We start from the raw sequence: 21,663 nt of genomic DNA, 5'->3' as shown, positions 1-21,663 counted from the left end.
TCCAAAAAAATAAATAAATAAAAAATTCTACATTTTTGTTTTAACATATATAAATACATCATGCTGAGGTGTATCTTTGTGCCAAATATGTACAATGTACACCTCGGCATTCGCAACCGAGTACTGTTTTTGTCTCCGGTAACGTTCGGGCTCCGGGCTGTAATTAGGCTGACACCAAAGTACTATGCGGTGTTGGTGTCCAATCTTTTCTTTTGCGATAAAATACACGCGTCTTTGTTCGGATACAATCCTTTGGAAAACCATAAAAAGACAATCCCGATCGTTTAAACTGTTTATTTTTACACCCAAAGGCCGCGCAGTACGGCACTGTTGAACTGAAAAGATCGTAAGCCCCTTACTCCATATATAAACAGTTAACAACAATGGAAGAGTACAGCGGCTCTGACGTCACTTCCCTTTTTTTCCGAACGCTCACGAAGAAATATGCATAAATCGTACTTTGATACTGATTAGCGTAATTTTTTCATTTTAAGTTAACTACACGTATTTTATTGTTATAAAGTTATTTGTATATTATTTTTATATCATTTTTCTTTTAAAATGAGCTATAATATGGTCTCGTGTCATGTTTCCTTTAAGAATATACGATAAATAAATAATTACCTTCGTATGTTTCGCTATCGTCAATATTATATATTAAGAATACAAATAAAGAATCTCGCATAATATAATTTTTATTCCTAATATATGATATTGACGATACCGAAACACAGTCTGGTAATAACCTATATATATATATATTCAACAATTGTTAGTTTGTGTTGTATAGTCTGAACTTGGTATGTCTTCCCAGGGCATTCAGTAAATGTCAATTAGTTTGTTAACTAATCATACTTGTTTTTTGAATGCCAGTTAGTAAGGGAGAGTACTTCCTAAAATACAAGCCACGAAGCCGTTTCGGTGTAATAATATTTTTATTTTTTTTATTTTTTTTATATAGAAATTGTATTGAAATACCTACAAAAGTGAACAGCGGGACGTAGCCCAGTGGTAAAGCGCTCACTTGATGCGCGGTCGGTCTAGGATCGATCCCCGTTGGTGGACCCATTGGTCTGTTTCTCGTTCAAGCCAGTGAACCACTACTGGTATATCAAAGTCCTTGGTATGTGCTACCCTGTCTGTGGAATGGTGCATATATAAGATCCCTTGCTACTAATGGAAAATTGTAGCTGGTTTCCTCTTTAAGACTATATGTCAAAATTACCGAATGTTTGACATCCAATAGACGATGATTAGTAAATCAATGTGCTCTAGTGGTGTTGTTAAACAAAACAAACTTAAAGTCTTTTTTAAAATTGTTTTGAAATGCATGATAAAGTGAATGGTGGTGTGCAACTTCAACACGCCATCTTGATTTTACATTAGCAGAGTTATCTCCCTTTTTTGTCTTTCTTTTTGTAATATTTGCCACTTGGTGGCGCTAATAATCAGGAAATAACTTTGTCAGGTGTTGGAACTGCTTCAGGTAAAGATTATTTCTGAAATAATTAAGATGGAGAAGAAGGAAAATGTGAATGAAGATGACACGTTTGTGTCATCTGAGTGCGCGGTAAAGAAAGTTACCGTCTACTCAGACCGTGCAGAAGTATGTCGTCTTATCGAAGCAGACGTGAAAAAGGGCGTCAACGAAATCGTCCTGAAGCAGTTGCCGAAGTGTATTGATCCGGATTCAATCAGGTAATTAACATCATGCCAATTAATAATTAACATATCCTTAGCCGTTTTCAGTAGCACGAGCGCTCCCGATCATTCATTTGGACACATCAAACAGCAGTTCATCAAGATAAACTGTGTTCACCTAACGACAAAAACACGAATACGATTATTATTATGAATATCATTATGGGAAAAATATCCGCCCGGTCCCCACCTCTAACTCTAACCCTAACCCTAACTCTAACCCCTAACTCTAACTAAAAATAATAAAGGGGGGACCGGGCGGATATTATACCTCATTATGCAATATGGTTGAGTATTGTAAAATCGAGAGTATTGTAAGTTCAAGACTCGGCGATTTTCGTAAAAATCATGAGAACGCTCGCGCTTCAACCGTTTTTTTTTTCTAATAAACCATCTGACGAGCAACCAAGACGTCACAAACAACTTTTCTGTGAAATAATGCGATTCAAACAGGTACAGTGCTGTCCGGTGTATCGGCGCACCTAAGCATTCAAAGACCATTTTCTATGTGAACACTGTGAAATACTTAATAAAATATGTCTCTCACCATTGAAGCAGCGCATAATCTGAGATACACTACAAATTGTTTTATGTCTGTAGTAAATAAACATTTTAAAATTTTCCATATATGTAGACACCTAGCCCGAGTACTCTGACTGTAAGAGAGCTAGACGGACATTTGGACAGTTATACACTCTTATTACAGTCAGAGATCAACCTATGTATTTTTTTGGCAATTCCTGACAACCAAAAAATTGGCAAAGATTCCCGCTCTAATACCACACCAATCCTATGTTTGATGTCAAATACCTTTACATCGATCATTTTCGAGTTAACTGATAAAAAAAAAATCCACATATTAATCACTAATACACATACTACAGAAAGAAATCCGACAGCACCCACATTCAGCTACGCTTCGTGACACTCCGTCGCCATAATTACAAAGCTCGGCGATCTATTTCAAGACGTAGATCACGTGATTGCACACTGGGTGATTCCGCTTTGTGCAGCAGTTACAGGGGCCGTCTCATACCAAGCGATGTTACAACTTTGTACAGCTTTGTAATTATGGCGACGGAGTGTCACGAAGCGTAGCTGAATGTGGGTGCTGTCGAATTTCTTTGTGTAGTATGTGTATTAGTGATTAATATGTGGATTTTTTTTATCAATTAACTCGAAAATGATCGATGTAAAGGTATTTGACGTCAAACATAGGATTGTTGTGGTATTAGAGCAGGAATCTTTGCCTACCGTTTGGTAGTCAGGAATTGTCAAAAATATACATAGGATGGTCTCTGACTGTAATGAGAGCATATAACTGTCCAAATGTCCATCTAGCTCTCATTACAGTCAGAGTACTCAGGCTAGTAGACACCCACCTTGTATCCAAAACGATTTCCATGTCCGGTGATTCGGCGCAGTAGATGTGGATCGGTGACCTCGCTATTTATAAACTGCCTGTGACCTCACTTTGATGCCCATAAACGCCACACTATTATCCCAGGATTATTTTAGTAGGCTACCTTTTTGTTTTGTCTTGTTAAAAAATATTACTATGAAAACGAACGATCACACATTACCCATCTCGTGATCAGTTTCGGAATCGTTTTCTTGAGTGACACAGTACTGCAGATGCATACATGTTCATTACTATGCATGGCTAAATGCCTACATGGATTTTTTTTTTCTCGGGTAGATTGTGCACACACGTGGATCTTATTTCCCTATTATTATTTTTATTTTATTTTATTTTTTTTGTTTTGTAACAATGTGACAAAATTTTGTGAACTGGAATGACTGGCAATTAAGGTGTAAAACTTTTGTTTTGTTTGTAGTTATCTGTGTTTTCCTTTTCAGTTTAAATAAAAATAAACGAAAAAAAATAATTACTGTAATTTTAAAAATGCGGGAAAGGTGTTTTTAGACTGGTTTTAACATTCTTAATATTAATAAGGCTGACCTACTTCGCGTTTATATACACTAAAGCAGGTGAATGATTTATTTTGAAATTATATATAATTATTGATAATTCTATTAAAAAAAACATTAATTGTACCCTTAACAATAAATATGTTGATACTTGATTGAACATTGAAAATGGAATTAAACTTTAATTCGTTAAAAATACTGACAACATGACAACTTCCTAAGCATACTTGAGCAAAATACCAAGTGCGCCGAATCACCGGACGCGCCGATACACCGGACACGGTTGTATAACTAGAACAAAATGTTTGTTTACCTACTTTTTAACTGTTTTCACTAATTCCTGTTTTCACCCTGGAAACGAAACCCAGCATTATAAAAAATACGGAAGTAGACAAAAATAGTTTGGGTTGGATGGCAAAAATTACAGCTTTTGATCACGTGACACATTGGGAGGGACTCTGTAAGGCCACGATAAAGTAATTAAATGGGTACTAACACAGGTGGGGGTCTTATCAAATAAACCGCACATAAAGCACTGACAGATTACTTGAGAGTGGGTTATAATGCCAGAAATTCTATTTTTAATGATTTTTAACTATTGACTACTCAAAGCCTTTTTCAATTTAGACAGCTTTATATGATATTGTAATAAATTAAGATAATTTACTTAATTGTATTACAATTATTTTTTTTGACAGACCAAACCAAATAAACAAAAAACAGGATATAGGTCATACTCGCCATCCAGTTTAACAAATGCTTACTTAGCAGTGAAAGATACTTACCTGTATTAACAGCTGCCAAACAATATGGTATTCCCCAAACTACACTCAGAGACAGGGTAGATGGCAGAATTCATATTGACTGTACTGTTATGAACAGAACACCAATACTAACATTAGATGAAGAGGCAAAACTTGTACAGCATTTGCAGGATGTTGCGAAATATGGCTATGGTTATACCAGACAAGAAGTAGTAGACATTGCTTCAGACTATGCGGCTGTTCTTACAGCATTTGCAGGATGTTGCGAAATATGGCTATGGTTATACCAGACAAGAAGTAGTAGACATTGCTTCAAACTATGCGGCTGTTCTTACATGTCACGTCAGATTTTGAGCTTTTCCACAGAGGTTACCATTTAAAAGTTTATATTTCATTATTCATTGTTTTATGAATTTTACTGTCCTTTTTATCAGTTGGTTAAAAAGGAGGGGTTTTTTTTAATACAAAGAAGTGTAATAAAATGCTTCAGAAACAAAACATTTCTTTTAAGTGGCCTCAATTGAATGTGACGTCACAGAAAGTAACACTGTGTTTACTCTCGACTTTACAATACTCTAACTGGACGCCATTTGTTTTAGGGGGAGTGTGTTTGGAACAATGTTTAATATATCAGCAGTGTTGCAGTGGACTTTCTTTTCGTTTGACTTTACTATAAACATATTTATGTACATGTAAGTAACATTTTTATTTTGTTGTCAGTTTCAAAGTATGGCCCTTCCGATCAAGTCAAACCTTAAGGTCTCGAATTTACAATACTCAACTGTATATGGTGCGTCCCATCCTTGATCGCTGTGTCAGGGACTCCGGGTCCGTGAGAACCATGACGATATTTACGGAAATATTATTATACATTTTTCAGCCAGGATACGTGAAACAAAATAGATTGCAATCAGTTAACGTAAACAAATCAACAATGTGGATGTAAAACAAATTCATTCTAGTAAACAAAAGTGAAACACCCTGCGGTAAACAGGAAAGAGTGCAACATTTCTAACTGCGTTCAGGTGCATGCGTTTGCAAAAAGTATCGTAACGTGCATGTGCGGTTTGTCATTTTCCATTTTTAAGGCCACTACATGAAAAATATGTTTCTTAACTATGCACAGTTGACGAACACTTAGTTTAATATTTTTTTAAAGGAAAAATTCAGTTTTTCAAGCGTTCTGGTCCGGTCTGCATTTTATCAACACACATCTTGATGTCAATACTGATAGGCATTAAGTTAATATCAGTGAATAGTTTGTAAAATATATATATTTGTTTTAATGACTAACTGTTGAATTTTTATATTGATGTTGATCATCACTTTGTTTTCCCCATTACCATAGTTTGACACCCAATAGCCGATGTATTTTTCGTGCTGGGGTGTCGTTAAACATTCATTCATTCATTCATTCATGTTTTAATAAACTGATTCATAATTTACACAAATATGTTTATACTTTATAGTAATGTCAAATGAAAGTAAAGTCCATTGGAACACTGCTTATATAATAAATACTGTTCCAAGCGCACTCCCCCTAAAATAAATGGCGTCCAGTTAAAATATTGTTATGTCTAGAGTAAATGCAACATTACTTTCTAAGACATCACATTCAGATGAGGTCATTTTAAAGAAATGTTTTGCTTCTGGAACATTTTATTACATTTGTTTTGTATTTAAAAAAACACTCCTCTTTTTAACCAACTGATGAAAAAAAAGAATGTAAAATTCATAAAGCAATGAATAATGAAACATCATACAATTTTAAATGGTGACAACGGGAAAGCTGAAAAAAGCATGGAACGTAATTTACTGTTCATTGTTTTTACTATTGGACCTACAATGAAGGCAAAAGAGTCGACCATGCACTTCTCCTAAGCACTCTTTCTTAGGTGCAGTACATTAAAAGCAGAATTTCTGGCATTATAACCCACTCTCAAGCCTCTATTTATTTATTACCCATATGGTCTACAATAAACGGTTACATAAATGTCATACTTTTCACACGTAATCTGTATTGCGTAGGTCATAACAATACCTTGAAAACTGTTATTGCACACTACTGATGTCACATGTTGCTTTATAGCAGCTGCAAGCTTGCAACAGTGGAGGTTTCTGAAAATGACATTAATCCACATCACTGTATTTGACATCACTGGATGTTATTAAGGTGGATTGTGAAGCAATTACAATCTTATTTAACATTTGTTCAAAATCATAGTTTGTGGATAATAAATAAATTATAACATTCGCAGGAGTGCCATTTGTAATTTATGAAACTTGTTTGGCAATTGTTTTATACCCCTTGCTCTCACTCGGAGAATAAAATTCCCAAAACTCGTTTAATAAATTCCGTATAGCACTCCCGCTCATGCAATATTAATCTGTCTATAGTCCTTCCCACAGGGAACGCCATTTTCTTTCTTTGGTATTCACTACACGTTATTTATTTCTGAGTCTATTGTTTTCTAAATTGCACACAAAAATAGGGTGGGGTGTTTGTTATTTCCAAAAAACTTTTACTTTTTTCTTATGACAAATTAAGCTAAAATTGTTTACAAACAACAATCAACAATGTTCATGGAGGCTGGGAAGGACGTATAGATGTGATGTCAGTATTACCCAAGTGCCTCAGGGTATGCAGGGTAAAAAAACATGTAACTAATTGTTATTTAATGGATAGGTTTTTGCCAGAGGGTATTTGGAGGGTCAAAAAAAAATTCCGTAGCTAATATCTTGGAATTTTAATGGATAGTAAGTTTAATCCATATTTGACAAAGCATATGACAATTTCTTCATGTGTTAAATTAAAAAAAACAATGCATTGAAGTGATTTTGTTGGGGTTTATTAAAGTCACAGTATTAAAAGTGATTCCTATGTAAGGGGTTTAGGTTTATTGAAGTACAGTATTGAAGTGATGTGTTGGGGATTTATTAAAAGTACAGTATTGAAGTGATGTGTTGGGGTACCGTTAAAGTACAGTATTGGAGATATGTGGTGGTTCAACATAAGAAGAATGTTTTGTTTTTCCCCCCACAGAGTGGAGGGGAAGGGGTCTGCGACGATTGCGGAGGTGTCCTATCAGATGAAATACCTGCCCAAGGATGAGGCCGAGATCACCCACCAGGAGAAGGAGCTCACTGACAAGATAGAGAGTCTCAAGAAGGAGAAAGACGAACTGGACGCTAAACTTGGGGTCATCGGCAAGCAGACGGAAGTCCTAGACAACTTCGCCAAAACTGCATCCAATGTTGGCTCTACTAAGGTCAGTTAGGTTTTGTCTTTAAGATAGCAGGCACGGACAGGGAACATTCTGTTCACTATCGCATTGCAATTCACTACACATGTTTCAAAGATCGCTACACAATTTTAAAACATTAACCAGTGGTTGCTAATCAATTTTCATTTGACTAGAAATATCACTAATCAAGATTTTGAAACCAAAATGTTCCCTGACGGATCCATGTAGGAGTGGGGAGGGGGCACTCATCGTACACCCCTCCTTTTTTTCGTAGATGTAAAACAAATAATAATAAAAGGCTGTTTGATTGAAACATAACCACCCCCCCCCCCCCACCCCCCACACAAACTAATAGATTAGGCACATGTTATACAATTTACTAGGCCTTCTCCATAAAGGTTGTTCAAACACCTGTTGCCATGTCCATTGCTACACCCCACCATACCCTCTTTTCTATAACCCCTGGATCCATGCTGGGATAGTAGGTACAGTATTTTTGACAATATGTTAATTGAATTTTACCGGTTAATGTTTAAATTTATTTGAATTTTTAAATCAATCATGCATGTAATTGTTGCCAATCAAAAATTTTAAAAACAAAATGTTCTCTTGATAATCATGTTATTCACCACACATGTATAGCTGTAGTTTTAAAATGTACTGAAATGGCATTGAACATTTTGTTCATTTTCTTTCCTACCAATAAAATAGGGATGTCATGAGAATTTAGTTTTTTTGTTTTACAGAATGCTACCCCGCCTGTTTTAGACTCATCATTTTTCAAAGGAGTTGGTGAGTTTCTGCAGCTGATTGGGGACCAGGGGAACACACTGGCGAGCGACCGGCTGGATATTGAACGGCAGGTGACAGTGTTGAATGACAAGATCACGGCAGCTAATGAAAACCTCAACAAGCTGAGGGGACCCAGGACTAATCTACAAGAATCTAGGTACCCAAGTCTTTTAATTAGTTAGGATCAATGTGAGATGTCCCACTACTATAGTCCGTCCCATTATTTTATAAAAATGTGTTTTTTTTGGAAATAATTTCAGTTTGGTTTGACATAAGAAGAAATGTAAAAGTGTTTTGGAAATAACAAATAAATAAAAATTTTGATGTGTAGTTTACAAATCAGTCTGTTCCGAAATAAATAATGTGTAGTAAATTTCATAGTATGAAAAAACGTCTTCCCTCTGGGACAGAGTATAGGTGATATGTTTTATCATGGCTCTTTGGTAGGGAGGTAGGTTTTTCTCTCTCACTCTATAGACTGGCTAGACTCTGTCCCACAATAAATTCTGGACTTTTTTTTCTGCAAAGCCTCAAGATACTAAGCTGAAATTTATATAGCTTTATCATGTATTAGCTGTTACATATCACATGCTGGAGTGTCATTAAATATTCATTCTGTTACATATCACATGCCGGAGTGTCATTAAATATTCATTCATTCATTCTGTTACATATCAAGTTTGACTTTCATAGGGATTTTCAGAGTCATGGCCCTTGAACTTAGGAGATACAAAAAGTTATTGGGCCCAGCTAGTAGGGGACATGTATTGCTTTAACCTTATTCCCAGAATGCTTGTTAATACATTTTATTTAATTATACTTGCCTTGTACCATTTCAGGATAGTAATCTTCAGCTCACCTTAATTTTACTCATGTTAAAGATTGGACACTTGTAACATTACATGTTCACAATTAAAATATTTTTACAATTAAATTATATATTAATTACTTACAACTTCTTGCTTAAGTTATCAGTTTATGGTAGCTCCAAATTTATTTTACACAAAGCAGAAAAAGGTATATGTTCCTCAGAACGTAGGGTCAGTGACTGTACAACATGTATATATTATATGAATTCAAGGCTGGAGACAGGAATTAATTTTTTTAATATGGCCTGATGTTATGTTTTTAAAAATAGAAAGTACAAAAAATATGTCCTGCAAAAAACCCCATATGGCCTCCTGGAAATAAGACAGCACAGCTAGGTGAGAAGAAGGTTTGGGATAGTGTGTGAAAAACATTAATACCTCTGAAATGTATTTTAGAGCATTGTTGAATTACAATATAGAAATTTAATGACCAGCATTTGTTTTGTGGTTTTAGCAGGTCAATTTCTATTTTACCTACTATTATCCTGTTCAATTATTTAGACCCAAAGTTTTTTGCAAATGTTACGTTTATTTCCTATTTGATATTTGTTTTCTTTGCATTTACATGAAAACAAACCCAAACCCCGACAGATTTTATATACAAATCATCATATAAAATGCACGAAGTTGACTTATTCCACTTTTTAAAAATCTCTGTGTCAAACTAATGTTCGGTTCTATCGTCCTCTCCGCACAAATCGTAGTATGACCTATATTTAAGAAAATATCTGTAAACATGAAGCAGGCGCGGATTCAGGTGGGGAGTTCAAGTGACAAAAAAAAGAAAGAAGTGTTTTATTTAACGACGCACTCAACACATTTTATTTACGGTTATATGGCGTCAGACCACACAGATTTTTTTTTAGAGGAAACCCGCTGTCGCCACATAGGCTACTCTTTTACGACAGGCAACAAGGGATCTTTTATTTGCGCTTCCCACAGGCAGGATAGCACAAACCATGGCCTTTGTTGAACCAGTTATGGATCACTGGTCGGTGCAAGTGGTTTACACCTACCCACTGAGCCTTGCGGAGCGCTCACTCAGAGTTTGGAGTCGGTATCTGGATTAAAAATCCCATGCCTCGACTGGGATCCGAGAGAGAGAGACGTCATTTATGTAATGACGCACTCAACATATTTTAATATATGGTTATAGGGAGAGAGAGAGAAGAATATGGTATGCATGCGATTGGTGGAGGTGGAGGTAAATAAACATTTCTCTCGTATGTATGTGTAGTCTATATGCATTTCTAGTCAATTAGTTTATAGGTTGTTAGGTTGTTTGATAGTGAGTGATATGGAAATAAATTGTTTTTGGTATTAAAGAGTTCATGCATACATTAAATAATACTCCTGATGGGTATGGAGAAATAACTTAATCAGTCGACGAACTCATTTCTTCATCACTATCTTCGTTAAGGGGGACTATCACAGGGGGTATTTTATTTCTTATAAAACTATTTTGTTTTCTAAAATCTTCTTCGATCTTTATTACATGTTTAACTGAGTCAGAGAAGTGTGTAGGTGTGACAGAGTTCAATGCATGTACAAGTTCTCTCCGCACCGTGGTCATTTTACCATCATTATGACGAGCTACACATGTATGTGCCCTTTGACTTGACTCCAGGTCAGTTCTATCGGATTGAGTTCAGAATGTCTTGGCAGCAGTCTTAGACACAAGTGCCCATGGCGTTCAGCAATATCATCAGTAACAAATTGCTTTGCACATTTGTTACTTTTCACAAGTTCATAAAGAACTGGCTTTGTCATGTTACTCTCAAAAGGTATATTTTTGTTTCGTAGCCACGACTGAATTTCTTCCTTTTTAGCGTTTAGTGCAGGACATTGTGTAATCTCAGTTAATTTGTTGTGGTAGCTTGCGTTATCCATGACGATAACAGAAGGTTCTGGTAAAGAAGGCATAAGTTGTTCTTCAAACCATTTGATGAAATTGTCATGATTCATCTCACCAGGATAGTCTCCGTCTGTTTTTTTAGCCTCAAAGATCAATTCACAGCCATCTATCAATCCATATTTATCACAGCCAGCATGACAAATAATAAGTCTTTTTCCCTTCCCAGTCACCGAACAGAGTTTAGGAACTCGATCAGCAGCGTCTGATTTCGGCAGGTGATTGGCGGTACTTGTGCCCGGGTGGATATCTGTCCAGTGGTGGGATGTTGTGTGGTTGACATTCACCCAGGTCTCATCTTGATACACTATTAAATACCCCTGTTCTCGTAAACTGGATATTTCATGGAGATAGGACAGTCTCCTGTCTGATATATTGGCGTCCTCAAAAATCACTTTTCCGGTTGTAGACATATGTTGGTATTTAAAATCGAGGTCATGGAGTGTTCTTCGTAAAGTTGATATGGATATGTTGATTACACATTCCTCCCTTAAAGCCACGTTAATCTTATGTAATGTAGGTAATTCGACCTCTCTATAAAATCTGTATACTTGTCGTCTAATAACATCTTTATCAAATAAATCGATGAGTTTTCGGTCGCGTTTTTTAACAGTGATTTCTGTGCTTGGATTCGTAGAGCTTAGATTTTTCACAGTTCTTTTTACTGTTGAAACCGAAACTTTAAGTGCATCGGAAACTCGATCGACAATTCGATAAGAAGCATACCTAGGTCTACCGCGCTGATATTCATCTTCAAAATAATCGAAAACGTTCTTAATACATGATTTTACATCAACTGAAGTGTTTTTCGATTTACCCAGATTTTTCCTCAAATAACAATAACAAGAATGTCGACTAATACATTTTCAATGAATTTATATACCCTACCTAACTTGTATTTTACGTGGTTTACACATTGCTACAATAGCACGTGCAGTCATAGATCGAAATAATGATGTTATTGACCAAGCAATGCTATCGTATTTTGAACATTCAGAGCTGTGTCTGCGGGATGAAAAAGTGGTTTAACCCATACAAGTCCAAACAATAGCCCTTTGGTTTTTCGCATTACAAATGTAACACCCCACCCCCAAACCCCAGCCCCTAGCACCACCCTAAATACTATATATATATATATATATATATATATATATATATATATATATATATATATATTATATATATATATATATATATATATATATATATACCCGTATGAGTTTTCCCAATTTAGAGGCAAATTAAATAACATTTTTATTATTATTTGATGTTGGTGGCCTTTGACATTTTATTCCCCCCCCCCCCCCCCCCCCCCCCCCCGGTCTTCTGGGTCCGGCCCTGCATTAAATTTATTTATAAATTTGGAAAGCACATTCCTGCAGTGTGTGAGGTGATTTGTTTTTATTACTGTGCTACACCTCAGTTGTGTTAGGTTAGGTATGGTATGCTAATATATAATTGATATAATAAAATAAAAATACATAATACATTAGCTAAATTTATTAAATATAATGCACCTACAAGAAAGGGTTACATGTTCTGTTTGTTTACATCTATGTTTAACAGAAAGATTAGACAATGCTGTTACACACTGCAAAACAATGATAACCTTGATTTAGTGAAACAAGCTATAATGGCCTTCATGTAGCCTCAGATCCCAATGTTTTGATATGCAAATGACCTTAGTTATTTATAGGCGAAATAACGTGCATTCAAAAGACACAGAGATTTTTAAAAAGTGGAATTAAGTCAACTTCGTGCATTTTATATGATGATTTGTATATAAAACCTGTCGGGGTTTGGGTTTGTTTTCATGTAAATGCAAAGAAAACAAATATCGAATAGGAAATAAACGTAACATTTGCAAAAAACTTTGGGTCTAAATAATTGAACAGGATAATAGCTACTTGTAGATCTAAACATATTTGCTTGCATGAGTTACATATGATACATTAATTGTAAGATCAATCCAACATTAAAGAAACATTCCTTTCCTTTATTAGACAGTGCAATACAGTTTTATAATACTTTTAGTGATCAGGCTGTGTCTGTGTTATTTAGGAAGCAGTAAAAATCAGGGCACAGAAATATAATAGGGCACTTTTAAAGTAACAATGGCACTTTTTTAATGTTTTTCTGTGCAGGTGGACTTCCTTTACCTTCATGCTAGGCTTCAGCCCATACACATGTAAGATGCTGCTGAGATTGGTCTCAAAATTAATGATTAAATTAATAACGATTACTGCTGTTTCAGAGAGTGTACTATTGTTCTGGAGTGTGAAGAAAAGACCAAGGTACTGCTGACTGTTTCCTATGTGGTCACTAGAGCGGCCTGGATACCAAGCTATGATATTCGCATGTTCACCGCTGAGGGAACAATGAAGGTAAATCTTTACAACCACAGGACATTGTCTTTATTATCATACTGTAAGAACGACTTACAACTCGTGTTTGGTTTTCCAGAGGCTAGCATGCAGGGCACAATATTTTTCGTGAACCATCATTCTGTGTGCAGGTTGGTGACAGAACATTAAATTTTCACGAAGCACTAATTGTTTACATGGTGAAGCGTTACACATTTAATTCAGAAAGAAACTTATTATTGATGAATTGCCATGACATATTTTTATTTTATAATTTAATTTGTGTAGAAATTATGGTCAGATCAGTGAAGAAGTCTTGAATAACATTAAAACATGGATTTCTTTCAGATCTTCTGTTACAGTCAGTTCGGTGAAGAAGTCTTGAATAACATTAAAACATGGATTTCTTTCAGATCTTCTATTACAGTCAGATCGGTGAAGAAGTCATGAATAACACTAAAACATGGATTTCTTTCAGATCTTTTATTACAGTCAGATCGGTGAAGAAGTCTTGAATAACACTAAAACATGGATTTCTTTCAGATCTTCTATTAAGGTCAGATCAATGAAGAAGTCTTGAATAACACTAAAACATAGATTTATTTCAGATCTTTTATTACAGTCAGATCGGTGAAGAAGTCTTGAATAACACTAAAACGTGGATTTCTTTCAGATCTTCTATTAAGGTCAGATCAATGAAGAAGTCTTGAATAACACTAAAACATGGATTTATTTCAGATCTATTACAGTCAGATTGGTGAAGAAGTCTTGAATAACACTAAAACATGGATTTCTTTCAGATCTTCTATTACGGTCAGATCAAGCAGTCTACAGGCGAGGACTGGAATGATGCCAAGCTCTTCCTGTCAACGGCCACGCCAAGTGTGGGGGGAGTCGTGCCTGAGCTGTCAGTCCAGCTTCTTTCTGTCAAGTACAAGTATGCATCAGCAAGGTTTGTAGACGTTTCACCTCACTGGAATCTTAAAGAAGGCATATTAATACATTCTAAGTGAATTTCAATCTGTTACATTGAATGTCATGGCAAATACCAATGAACAATAATATGTCTTGAGCCATGTTGTGTGGTGCCTGTTGCTTATGTTCATGGTTTGCATTTATGCATGAATGTTGCTGAAAACTATTTTTAAAATCAGATATCCTATATTGGAGGAACAAAAAACCTATAAATAATTTTTTTAATCTGGTCCAGAGCAAAGTTAACTTGGTCCCATAAAATGATTCACTGTAAGGATCTCATTTTATATTGATATTGCTTCTTTTTTCTGTTTAAAGGAACATACATAACCAAGGCTAGCTCTGGCTTATATGTAGAAAGTTTTGCCATATTATCTATTAAATGCTAAATATTTCAGAAACCCACCAACATTTTCACCAAAATATCAATCATTACATGAAATTCCTTCTCCAAATTAAAATAAAATTTGCCAGTTGTGTTTTAAATTCGCATTTGGCGAGTGGCAGAGCTAGCCATTGTAATAGGATTTTTAGAAAGTTTAAAGCATTGAAAATTTAACAAAGTTGCCATGTCACAGGGTAAAAGCACAGCCTACACAAAGTTGTTGAATATTACCCTTTATTCAAAACATTGACTGAAAAGGTAAGTTTTGTGGATGGCAATTGAAACCACAGGTACCTTATTAAAGAAGTAAAAAATCATTGACGAATGTGTCATATAATGTGTCAAATTTCACTAATTTGCCAGGGATGGAACAGCTGGACCTTAAACAATGATATTTTTAAACCACTGAGCTATTGTACATTTACACTGTTCATTTAAGGTTTATACAGTCCTAATATCTCAGTTATTTGATGGTGAAAGGCTATGGTATGTGCTTTCCTGTCTGTGGGAAAGTGCATATAAAAGACCCCTTGCTGCATTAGGGTTTTCTCTGATGACTATGTGTCAGAATTACCAAATGTTTGATATCCAATAGCCGATGATTAATTAATCAATGTGCTCTAGTAATATCTTTAAACAAAAAAAACCTCTTCAACTTCATGGTATACATGTCTAATGACTTATCTAGTAATTCGCAGTTACATGTATTTTGATGGTGATCTTTATATGGACCCAAATTAGTGCAGCCTTCATGGTGTTTGTTATCTTTGAACATATGTATAGGAGGCTATTTAAGAAAAGGTGGTGGCTAGATCTACTCTGATGTGTTTAATTCAGAGTATGAAAAGTAGATTAGGATGGTGGCAGCAGTGACTCAAACTCACCATGTAGGCCCAATTTAACAAAACGTTTTAAGCCTAGTTTTGCACATAAGCCACAATGCATATTACTGATAATTATTTAACAGTACAAAAAATATATTTTGAAGTACCCATATTTAAAAAAGAAAATTGTCCCTGTCGTAAAATTATGTCATTTGTTGTGTGAAATAGATGCCAAACACATGATGTAACTTATGATGCTTTGTGAAAGTGGCTCCTGCTGGGTTTTTTAAATAACACATCCTATATTTGTAATGGTGTGAAATGTCCCGGAATTGTGTGAATGTTTGAGGACTTACCTCTCACACTGACGGTGTAAATGGATTTATAATCCCTCCGTTTGTTTATTACATGTCCTGTGATTATTTGGATGAGTTTTGGATGAGTTTTGTTGATTTACAGATGAAATATAGTCCAGGAGCCATGGATGTATTCAGAATGTTGATTTCATTTCATTTCAACTTGTTTTCAAGGTTCAAGCATGCTGTTCTGGGCACACCTCAGCATTCTGGTCTGTCGGTCAAGGACAGTGTGTTAGTTGTTAGAGGGTGTAGGGTTTTCTCTGATGACTATGTGTCAGAATTACCAAATGTTTGATATCCAATAGCCCTTAAGAACTTGCTCTGGGTTGGAGCCGGTACCAGGCTGCGAACCCTGTACCTACCAGCCAGTAGTCTGATGGCTTAACCACTGCACCACCGAAGTTGGTTTCATACCCTTTAAAGAGAACAGTTATGTGAGATTGTTAGCTTGGCCTTTATGGGAAATGTTACTTGAAAAACATGCCACAGAAATTGCATTTTATAACTATACATTTGTGTATGGGAAAAAAATGTTATGCAAGGCCCTAATTAACTTGAAGAAATTATTATATAAAAAAAAAAGGAAGTGTATTATCTATCAACTCATTATTTTCTCCAACTATAATTACCCAAATAGTTTCAATAAATATTTTGTAAACTTTTTTTTATTGTCTGCAGCCTTAATTGTAGCAATTCTACAGAAATAGAGCTACTTTGGCATACAGTTATATAATGGCAGGGTTCGTACTCAGTCTGGAAATCCTTAAAAAGTATAGAATTTATATTTTTAATTTTCCAGGTCTTGAAAAAGTAAGGAAAAAAACACAATTTTGTGTGCAAGTTTTGGAAAAATATGGAAAACAATCAAATTTCAATAACTTTTGTAATGTTGCCTGAACATGATCTCCTTTTATACACAATCGTTAATATTCAGAAGCTAATTGGGAGTTTCCAATTTTATATGCTTGCTGTAAGTCTGGAAAATGGTTTAATGTATTTTGGAAAAGGTATGGAAAAAGTATGGAAATTAGTTTTGAAAAACGGTATATGAATCCTGTAATAGGTAGTTACACATAGATAGCAGTGAGTGCTGCAATGATATATATTTTTATCTCTAGTTTTGTCAGCTGTGCTAAAAATCACTATGGGCATTTGTAACACACATCCCCACCCTACCTCCCCCCAAATAAAAAATCCAAACCAAACAAAACAAATGGTAGAGGTGGCCTAAATTTATGATCCTGGCTTATATATAAGCTTGTATTGATTTGATATTTGTCAGACCTATGTTGTAAGTATTTCTCTGGTCTATAGAATGATATATTCTCCTTGTTGAATTGTTGCTTGTAGTTCCCCACTAGTAGCTCCAGGTAGGCAGTTATTAATGGCGTCAGGTGGCATGTTGCTAAAGTCTCCTCCACAAGCCAGGAGTTCCTCCGCCACACACCTGGACCATTCTGTACCTTCCCCAAAGATGGATTATTCCACATCGAAGGTCTGTATGAAATTGGACCACTTTGGTTTTTCATTATAGTCTTCTCTTTCCTGAACTGTTATCAGTATATTTAACACGCAGTTCAGTGGCGTAGCGTGGGTTTCCAGCGCCCGGGGCAAGGCAAGTATTGCAACCCCTAACCAGTGGACCGTTAGCACTCCCCGAGTCCCTTCCACCAGTCCACAATTTTGTGCCATGGGCAACCGCCTCGGTGGCCCCGCTCACGCTACACCACTGACACAGTTCCAACAGTTAGTGTATAGTTGTGGTTTTTCATTGTAGTCTTCTTTATCCTGAACTGTTATCAGTATATTTAACACAGTTCCAGCAGTTATTAGTGTATAGTTGTGGTTTTTCCATTGTAGTCTTCTCTACCCTGAACTGTTATCAGTATATTTCACAGAGTTCCAGCAGTTACCGTATTAGTGTATATAGTTGTGGTTTTTCATTGTAGTCTTTTCTATCCTGAACTGTTCTCAGTATATTTAACAGTTCCAGCAGTTATTAGTGTATATAGTTGTGGTTTTTCATTGTAGTCTTTTCTATCCTGAACTGTTCTCAGTATATTTAACAGTTCCAGCAGTTATTAGTGTATATAGTTGTGGTTTTTCATTGTAGTCTTCTCTATCCTGAACTGTTCTCAGTATATTTAACAGTTCCAGCAGTTATTAGTGTATATAGTTGTGGTTTTTCATTGTAGTCTTCTCTATCCTGAATTGTTATCAGTATATTTAACACAGTTCCAGCAGTTATTAGTGTATAGTTGTGGTTTTTCATTGTAGTCTTCTCTATCCTGAACTGTTCTCAGTATATTTAACAGTTCCAGCAGTTATTAGTGTATAGTTGTGGTGTTTCATTGTAGTCTTCTCTATCCTGAACTGTTATCAGTATATTTAACACAGTTCCAGCAGTTATTAGTGTATATAGTTGTGGTTTTTCATTGTAGTCTTCTCTATCCTGAACTGTTCTCAGTATATTTAACAGTTCCAGCAGTTATTAGTGTATAGTTGTGGTTTTTCATTGTAGTCTTCTCTATCCTGAACTGTTATCAGTATATTTAACACAGTTCCAGCAGTTATTAGTGTATAGTTGTGGTTTTTCATTGTAGTCTTCTCTATCCTGAACTGTTATCAGTATATTTGACATAGTTCCAGCAGTTATTAGTGTATAGTTGTGGTTTTTCATTGTAGTCTTCTCTATCCTGAACTGTTATCAGTATATTTGACATAGTTCCAGCAGTTATTAGTGTATAGTTGTGGTTTTTCATTGTAGTCTTCTCTATCCTGAACTGTTCTCAGTATATTTAACAGTTCCAGCAGTTATTAGTGTATAGTTGTGGTTTTTCATTGTAGTCTTCTCTATCCTGAACTGTTATCAGTATATTTAACACAGTTCCAGCAGTTATTAGTGTATAGTTGTGGTTTTTCATTGTAGTCTTCTCTATCCTGAACTGTTATCAGTATATTTGACATAGTTCCAGCAGTTATTAGCGTCTACATGTAGTTGACTGTGGTGGTATTATTAGGATCTGAAGTATTTTTGGTTTTGAAGATGTCTAAACAACAATTAACTGCATGCACCTGCATGTGCATATCCAGAGCCTGCGGGAAGTATATAGCTCAGTGGTTGTTTATTTCTCTGATGGGTGATGGGTTATGGGATCAATTGGCCACAGTGAATCATTTGTGTTTTCACCCCATTCCAATCAATGCACTTCATAGCAAATGTACCAACAGTCATGGTATGTGCTACCCGATTTAATATTATGAAAATAGGTTGTCATTCAGTCATCTACCATGAACGGTCAACAGACATAGCCTGTTTTAAGACCTTAATTGTTAAATAGATGTGCTTACATTTACTGTATTATTAATATGACACTAATATAACTACATTAGTAAACATATTATTAGCCTAAATATAAACTCAAAAGTGACAGCTAGGGAGGAGAAGATGGTACCCATCAAATAACAAATCTCTTTTTTAATATTGATCTTTAGGTGCACAAATAGGGGTGAAAGAGCAGCCCAAAATTTAACCCTACATCAAAGTTTTGTTCACAAGCCATCTTTAAGGCCATCACTGTGTTCTAGTGGTGTCGTTAAACAAAACAAACTTCTTTAAGGCCATGAACATTTATCTCAAACTCTCTGGGCTGTATTCTAGTCAACATTAAATTTTTTGGATCCAACTTTCATACAATTCTGTATCGGCCATGTTGAAAAAATGGTTATACAAAGTCATTTAAAATGATGACCATTTAACTTATGCTCAGAGGAGTTTTATGAAGAGGATCTATAGTTTACATGTATTGGTAACCTGTATTGAGGTACATGTACAAAGTCTTTTATTTCTTTGTTTCACTTAGACCTTGGAAAAGATCTAAAGCAACACGTAGCTTTAGTGGATTTAACCCTGCATACTGTTCACCACCTGAATGTGATTCTTCCTCACCTGTCAGACTGAGTGAAATAGAGCCACAAATGATGGATTTTGCTGTTACAGAAGTTGGTTATTGTTTTTATTGCATATTATTTAGTCTTACCACAGTCTTTTATTTCTTTGTTCCACTTAGACACTGGAAAAAAGGTAAAGCAACATGTAGCTCTAATGAATTTGCCTCATCCAAACCTGACCCTACTATAGACTATGAGCTTGACTACATGTGCAATACATATGGACCTTCCTCACCTGCCAGACTGAAACAAATAGAGCAACAAATGATGATGTTTACTGTTACAGAAGTTGGTTATTGTTTTTATTGCATATTATTTAGTCTTACCACAGATATATATATAGGCATTTTATCTTTTGGTTTTATCATACACAAAGTTGAATGAAAGACCAGGGCTTTATTTTACTAAGTGATTTTAGTGCTAAGATCCTTAGGTTGTAATGCACTTAAGATCACTTCATAAAATGGGGCACAGTAGTATGCTTTTTGTGGGGAATCTTTTTCTCAATTAACTAACATTGTGATAGTGATGTTCCATCTTCTGTATAAGTAGACCAGATTGGGGTGTGCTTTTTATGAGGCATATTTTTTGTGTGCATCTCACTACATTCTTAACCACTGTCTGCTTGATTGGACTTTTGTTTTAATCTTAGCTTATGGTCTGATACCTCTGTAGTTTTATTAACCGGTTAACTATATACTTGAGTTTTAGTCAAGCACACTTGTTACACTACACCTTTTATACCTGTGAGTTTTCTGTTTCTCCTCATACTCTTGAAAAAGTCTGTATTATACAGACGAAACGTCAAATTTTAACTTTGTGTTGTGGGTTTTTTTAAAGTGGATGATTTTAGATAAAGACTTTTGGTTTTAATTACTTTCGTAACAGGCAAGACAGGGTTGACTCAAGATTTATAATGGTGTGTGGGCATCAAACTTTCAGGAAAAAAAACAACGAGGATTCATCTTCGACATGGACTGATCAGCAATCATCCAAACTAAATAAAGAATCTAACCCTTCATTCTCTGCAGACTCTACATCGTATATCACAAACAGGAATTCTACTCAGAAATGTTTGATGACAAAGTCACAGTAACGAACAGTAACCTTTTGGTTAACAATCAAAATAACATGTGGAAGCAGCGGTCTTTGCAACAAAAGACTTGGAAGTTTGGATTGCAGGTCTTTATATACTGTCAGTGAGTTTATTAATGCATTAATTGAGATGCACATGCAGCTGGCAGTTTTTATATCTCTGAAATAAAGGAGTGGTGGTCTGGTTGGCAATAAATATGCATGATCAACCGTAGAAAGTTGTAGACTTTCATGGAAAAGAAGGGGTTTGAACAACCATGTGTTTCTTTAAATATACTTTTATAAATTCTTACATACATGGGTGGGACGTAGCCCAGTGGTAAAGATTTCGCTTGATGCATGGTCGGTCTTTGATCGATCTCCGACGGTGGGTCCATTGGGCTATTTGGCGCTCCAGCCAGTGCACCACAAAGGCTGTGGTATGTGCTATCCTGTCTTTGAGATGGTGCATATAAAAGATCCCTTGCTACTAATGGAAAAATGTAGCGGGATTCCT

At 35.6% G+C, this 21,663-nt stretch overlaps 1 protein-coding gene across 4 annotated transcripts in view; it reads left to right on the top strand.

The window, feature by feature from the left end:
* The first annotated feature begins 1,445 nt into the window (after positions 1-1,445).
* Positions 1,446-21,663, top strand: part of LOC121372635 (protein F37C4.5-like) — a 49,178-nt gene continuing 28,960 nt past the window's right edge. For 2 of the 4 annotated variants that reach the window (XM_041499076.1, XM_041499075.1), the window contains exons 1-5: positions 1,446-1,698; positions 7,441-7,666; positions 8,389-8,591; positions 13,470-13,599; positions 14,379-14,530. In XM_041499076.1, the coding sequence (XP_041355010.1) occupies positions 1,514-1,698; positions 7,441-7,666; positions 8,389-8,591; positions 13,470-13,599; positions 14,379-14,530 (896 nt within the window). In that variant the 5' untranslated portion in view covers positions 1,446-1,513. Of the gene's footprint in view, positions 1,699-7,440; positions 7,667-8,388; positions 8,592-13,469; positions 13,600-14,378; positions 14,531-19,984; positions 20,124-20,191; positions 20,361-21,663 lie in introns of all 4 variants that reach the window. The other 2 variants (XM_041499077.1, XM_041499078.1) reach the window with 2 other exon arrangements.

The sequence above is a fragment of the Gigantopelta aegis genome, chromosome 4 (genome assembly GCF_016097555.1).
Source record: "Gigantopelta aegis isolate Gae_Host chromosome 4, Gae_host_genome, whole genome shotgun sequence".
Classification (NCBI taxonomy): Eukaryota; Metazoa; Mollusca; class Gastropoda; order Neomphalida; family Peltospiridae; genus Gigantopelta; species Gigantopelta aegis.
The sequence above is the reverse complement of the archived record's forward strand: the minus strand, read 5'-3'. Positions and strand labels throughout refer to the sequence as shown.